This window comes from Ixodes scapularis, unplaced genomic scaffold (assembly GCF_016920785.2).
Source record: "Ixodes scapularis isolate PalLabHiFi unplaced genomic scaffold, ASM1692078v2 PGA_scaffold8__174_contigs__length_109621045, whole genome shotgun sequence".
In the NCBI taxonomy this organism is placed as follows: Eukaryota; Metazoa; Arthropoda; class Arachnida; order Ixodida; family Ixodidae; genus Ixodes; species Ixodes scapularis.
This window is the reverse complement of record NW_024609883.1, coordinates 68,445,471-68,451,885: the sequence shown is the minus strand read 5'-3', so window position 1 is coordinate 68,451,885 and position 6,415 is coordinate 68,445,471. Positions and strand designations below refer to the sequence as shown.

Sequence of the window (6,415 nt, the reverse complement as noted above, 5' to 3'; positions counted from 1 at the left end):
TTTGGAATCGTAAATACACAGCCAACCTAAATATCTTACTATTATATCTTTGTTTTTGTGTGTGGAAGTAAAGTTATTTATTTTACTCTAGATGTAAAATATACCGGAAGGTACAACTTCACACTGCATCATCTTTTCTCAAATCATTAGTCTCTAATATGATACCACTTTGTACGCTTATGTAAAATGCTGTATATAGTTTCTCCTCCCTTTTACTGTGTGACCGATCGCTCTTTTTATCAATGACCTCATCTGAATAAATGTATATAAAAGATTTGTGCAAGTTTCATGAAACTGGAACTCAGAGTCACTTCTTGTATAGGACACTGCTAAGTGTAGGCTTTGAAAAAGGACCCTACTTTGGGGAGTTGTTTCTTCTTTCACAGTGCAATGATGCAACATGTTTTTAATAGAAATGAATGCCGAAATAGAGTATAACAGGGTACCCAAATTTTAAAAAAATCGAAGGTGGTGTGTTTTTTTTTATTCGCATTGGAATTTTTCTTTGTTTGATTTTTTTCCCATGTTTGCCTAAATATATTGTAACTATTGTGTCACTCAGATACCTTATTTATTTTTTCAATAATAGCCATATATTAGTAAAATAATGTCTGCAAGTTATGTAATAATGATTAAATTATTTCATGAGATACAGAGTTCCAAAGTTTGCCATTTGTCGTTCGAGCAGGCATGTTTGGCAATTTTTAGAAAACTAAATAAATTTTTAATAAATATTATTACTTTATATTACAAGCAAGTTGTACCCATAGTTTGTACAAAGTTTTAAAATTCTCCTAATTTTATTGTTTTAATTATTCACTTTCAAACTTGCCCCCTCCATCAGTGCGCGTTATTGCAACTGTCCACCTCTCCCTGCCTTACGATTTTTCTTGTCTCCAAATGTTTTTTCTGGTCAAAACTAAGTGTGGATTCGTTTATACCAGACACTGGACAATGTCATATAAAAACATCAGTTGATTTAAAAATGTCGACCAGCCACCCTTTGGTCGATCTTATCTGAAATCACCCTATAATATTTATAATTGGATATAAATAAGGGCTAGGATGAGGTAGACTTCTCTCATTGACACACGCACGAGAAAACTTACCCTAAAATTCAAACGTTTCTTCTCAACCTGAAAAAAAAAAAAAAAAAAAAAAAAAACATTAACGGGCTTGGAGGCGTGGCTTCGCGGACCTCTGAATATCTTCGCGGACCCCCATTTGAGAACCACTGGCCTAGAGCAGAGGTTCTCAAACTGGGTTCCGGGGAACACAGGGGTTGCACGAGCTGGTCTGATTGTTCCGCAAACACCCAAATTGCAACCCCCCTCCCCCCCCCCCCCCCCCCCCCCCCACACATGCCGCAGGCTGCACGGCAGAACCATGCAAAGCATCTTCATCTCACTTTGTACTGACATTGCGATTGATATGGTGGGGATATATGGGAAGCAACACAAGCAAAATTGTCTACAATCGTGCATCTGTTGCTTCTCGGTCGGCAAATATGGAGGGGAGGGTTTTGCGACAGTTTTTGAGGCTTCCTGGGGTCCCGTGAGGCCAAAAAGTTTGAGAAACCCTGGCCTAGAGGATAAAGAAGTGTGTGTGTGTGTGTGTGTCTGTCTGTCTGTCTGTCTCTGTGTGTGTGTGTGTGTGTGTGTGTGTGTGTGTGTGTGTGTGTGTGTGTGTGTGTGTGTGTGTGTGTGTGTGTGTGTGTGTGTGTGTGTGTGTGTGTGTGTGTGTGTGTGTGTGTGTGTGTGTTTCTAGAAACAGCAAGTCGCCCGTTGTATTTTTTTTAAATTTTAATCGTCTTTCGATGGGCCTTCGCTGTCTTTCTAGTGAGCTCAGTCGCAGTCGTTCGAGCATTGCTGTGCTGTTGTTTTACGCGTGGTGTTTGTAGTTTCTGCTTCAATCTTCTGAAGTCTTTTTTTTTTCCGTGAGAACGCCGACACGAAAACACACGCGGGGAGGAGGAACGCGTTTCGCATTGTTTCCAGGCGCCGTTATTATCCATTATGCGGTTTGCACTTCACACGAGGGCTTCGGATGACGTCAACCCCTTTCGAAACAGCTGCAAACCTAATCTTTACCGGAAGGCGTGGGAGGGTGTTCCTATTGTTCACACGCGCCTTATCATCCATCATGTGGTTTTGATGCTTTTTTGTGGTTTTCTTTATTGAAACGGATACTGAGCTGTATGTGTTACGTCTTAGCTGCCATCCGCCGTTCGGCCAGGCGCGACGCCAGTATGACACGCTCCGGTGGTAGCCAGTATGGGAAAACGCCCCCTTTATTGCTTCGAACGCAGATATAGAGAACGCCACGACTGGTGACGTCATCAGGGAAACTGCTATCGGCTTGATAACAGCGAATAGACAGGATGTAAACAATGACAATGCAACATTTCTTCTTCTCTTAATATTGCAAACGATGGATCGGTTTCCGTGTCCGCGTTGAGCGTCGTAAGGCTGGTTGGTCTCGACCGTCGGGGGCTGGCACGTCTTGCTCGCTCGGTGGCCCCTGGCTGTCCGGCTGTCCTAGTGTCACTGGCGGCCCGACGTTGTCCGAACCGTCTTTAGGGCCACCCAGACTTTCAGTCGGACCTTGTCTGCCGCGGACCTGGTCCATGTGTCGACGGACTGTTCCCTCCGGAGTCTCGATGACCAGCATCCTTGACCCGAGCTTGTTCTGGACGGTCCCCGGTGACCATCTTTCACCTTGGCCGAAGTTGCGGACCCACACCGGTGCTCCAAGGTCCCAGGAGTCTCCTTGAACCTGCACATCGTCGGACAATAACGCAGGCCGGAACGGTACACTCATGTCCAGGCGCGAACGAATGCGGTACCCGAGAAGTATTTCCCCTGGGGACTTGCCACACGCTAAAGGCGTCCGACGATAATTTATCAGAAGCTGCGCCAGCCTTTTTCCCAGATCTCCCCCAGTTCACTTAGCGAGGCCGAACTTGATCGTCCTGACTGCCCGTTCAGCCAACCCGTTAGACTGAGGATGATTGGGCGCACAGCGGAGGTGACACACATTGTTTCTTTTCACAAAGTCTTTAAAATGCTGACTAATGAACTGAGGTCCATTATCAGAAACGATTTTTCTGGGCAGACCGAACCTGCTGAACAGTTCTCGGAGTTTATTCACCGTCGCCTCTGCCGTAGTTGATCGCATGATGCAAGCTTCAATCCATTTGGAATGGGAATCGACGACTATTAGCAACATCCTTCCCTCAACTGGTCCTGCAAAATCGATGTGCACTCTCGACCATCTTTCTTTTGTTTCTGGCCAATTCACCGGTGAGCACGCGGACGGCATTGGGGCGGCTTGTACGCACTCGTTACAATTTCCGCTCAGTTCCACCTCCCGGTCCAGTCCCGGCCACCAAAACAACGACCGCGCATTTCTCTTCATGGCTGATACCCCCTGGTGAGATTCGTGCAGCAGCTTCAGGATGTCCGGGCGGGTCCGTGTCGGAATCACGAGGCGCCGGCCCCAGGTAGCGGATACTGCTCTGTGTTGCACGCCATGTTCGCTGTCAACTTAAAATCGCCGCACAGGCGTATCGAGCCGTTCTTTTTCTGCACCGGTACAATCGGTGCTGCCCACTCCGAATGGCTTACAGGTGAGAGAACTCCGGCCTCTACCAACCGATCCAGCTCCTCTGACACTTTGTCGCGAAGAGCGTGTGGAACAGGTCGTGCCTTCATAAACTTCGGCACCGCTCCCTCCCTCCCTCAAATGAAAACGTACCGGTGGCCCCTTGATGGTTCCCAGGCCTGGCTCCAACAGGTCCTGAAACTGCAACAGCAGGTCTTCCAGCTCTCTCGTTGAGCCTGCAACTACGCTTGACACCAAAGGGTCCAGTAAGTTCAGTTTGCCGATTACGTCTCGACCACACAGGCTTGGTCCAGGGCAGTTCACCACCACGAGCGAAGCCGGCACCGTGACGTCATGGACGGTCGCCCTCATGTGTAGCTTCCCGAGGATGGGCAACTGTCCCAAGTAGCATTGGAGACTCAGCTTGGTTGCCGACAGCGCCGGCCAATGGTCCTTGTGCTCATTGTACACTTCTCGGGGAATAACACAAACAGGAGAGCCCGTGTCGACTTCCAAGGTCAGTCGTACTCCCCCCCCCAGGATATCTGCCTTCGGACCGGCTGTTCAAAACTTGCCCGTGTTCGAGGTTGTACCGTGTACACTGATGCCAAGTCCAGGTCCTCTCCCTCTGACGCCGTCGCAGTTGCAATCGTCGAGATTGGTCGTCCTGGAGTTGCAACGTCATGATGCGCCCCACATTTCTTCGCGAAATGGCCTTGTCTGCCGCTTTGAAACATCTGGCAAATCTGTGCCGACACGCGTCCCGTGCATGTGAACTGCTTCCGCGTCGCACGCATTCTTCTTTTCTTGTATTGTACCTCCTTCCCAGGTCTGGCTGTTTTCGGGACTTTCCGGCTATTCTGTGTAGATCCGCTTCATTTTTCACCTCCTGGCTTTCCATGTTCTTTACCTCCTTTGTGGCGACCTCTGCCGCGGTAGCCAAATCTTCTGCCTCCGCCAAAGTCAGGTCTCGCCTTGCCAGTAGTTGACGTTGGACTGTCTGGTTTCGCACTCCGCAAACAATGCGATCCCGCAGCATGCGGTCCAAGCTGTCTCCGAAATTGCAATTTTCCGCGATTTTCCTTAGTTCCACGATGAAGTCTTGCACCGACTCGCCTTCCCGCTGTTGCCGATTGACAAACTTGTAGCTTTCAGCTATTTCGTTAGACTTGGGCGCGTAGTGTCGACCCAGGATGCCGACAACTTCCTTGTACGTCAGTTCGTTGACTCTTTGAGGCGCGCATATTCCGCACGGTATTCCAATCGGCCTGGAGCCGAGCGCGGCTACCAACAGTGCGCGCTTCCTCTTATCTTCGGTTATAGCATTTCCTTCAAAGTAGGCTTCAACTCGAACAACATAAGTTTCCCACTTATCTTCTGCGTCGTGGAAGAAGGGAACTTGAAACGCCGTGGCCGCAGTTGGCATTCTTGGGCTGTCCTTGCTTGTCGTGCCCGTTGAGCGAGTTCAGCTCGTCGCCACTGTTACGTCTTAGCTGCCATCCGCCGTTCGGCCAGGCGCGACGCGAGTATGACACGCTCCGGTGGTAGCCAGTATTGCTTCGAACACAGATATATAGAGAACGCCAGGACTGGTGACGTCAACAGGGAAACTGCTATCGGATTGATAACAGCGAATCGACAGGATGTAAACAATGACAATGCAACAGTATGCTGTATGCCTGATTTCAAAGGAGATATGCTGTTTTGCCTTCAATTGTTCGCCGGGAGTTTTTTGCTTACAACGCCAACCACTCGAAACTTTCATTGGCTGGTAGAGGTATACAGCTTCGCTGTAAAACCGTCAAACGCCGACAAAATATAGCGGGTTAGATTCTGCAAAGTTTAAGAGTTACGGAAGGCATTACAGAAATGCTAAATTTGACGAGCGATGTATTGCCCACCAAACTTAGCTCACGATGGTCACGCGACATTATCAGCAAGATGTGACCACGTGACTCCATCAGCATAACGTCGTCACGTGACACCAACCATGTGACCACGTCACGCAATATGACACAACACACGTGACGTGACACCATGGCGCACTAAAAATCACGATGCAATGGCGTCACTCTTCCCTGTGTCAGGTGACGTGGCGTCAAATGGGACACCACGACGTGTCCACGGGGAATGCGCCGAGCAGCAGCAGCCCTCGTATACAAACAAAAAGAGAACACTCCTCGTGCACAGCGAGTCAGCGACCACCCCGCGGTGGGCTATGCGACCCACCTGGCACCGAGACGCGCAAGTTCCCCAACGGACTCGAGGCGACAGCCCCGTAACATCGACGGTGGTCGAACCCGCAGATAGGTTCCCCCCGCCGGGTGCTCCGATCACAGATGGCCTGATAGTAGCTCCCAACCCGAATCTCTGTTAGCGACAGGACGACGTGCTGTTAGTAGGTTGATTTAATCAGAAGTCTTGGGTAACGTGCGTACAAGCAAAACGAGTCCGTCTCTCCTCGTCTCCCCGGTTCTTTTCTTTCAAACGTATTTTATTTTGATCCACACGCCTGGCTTGGGGGCCTCACTTGGTGTGGGGGTGGGAAAACAACCCCTCGGGAATTATCGCTGTCCTCCTTTCTTTCGGTGTTGTCCCCTTCCCATTCGTCCCTCGCGCGCGCAGGTCAGCAGGTCCGTCCACCACACTCTCTCCTGGTCATCCCGTTCGCAGCTGCACGTTGCACACGGCACCGAGGCGCACCAACCCCGAGGCGCTGCAGCATCCCCAGGCGTCGTGTTGCCGCAGAGGTCGCATTCCTCGTTCCAGAACACTCGGCTTGCCGGAGTCACCACGCACACGCAACACAAAC

General features: G+C 49.8%; 1 protein-coding gene across 1 annotated transcript; it reads right to left on the bottom strand.

Annotated features, from left to right (window-relative positions):
* Positions 1 to 4,063: 4,063 nt before the first annotated feature.
* On the bottom strand, positions 4,064 to 5,642 carry LOC115315509. The gene is made up of 3 exons (XM_040212922.1): positions 5,628 to 5,642; positions 4,179 to 4,972; positions 4,064 to 4,073 (listed from the first exon to the last, which is right to left on the bottom strand). The coding sequence occupies exons 1-3, from the start codon at positions 5,640 to 5,642 to the stop codon at positions 4,064 to 4,066; spliced, it is 819 nt and encodes a 272-aa protein (XP_040068856.1).
* Between the last annotated feature and the right edge of the window lie 773 nt (positions 5,643 to 6,415).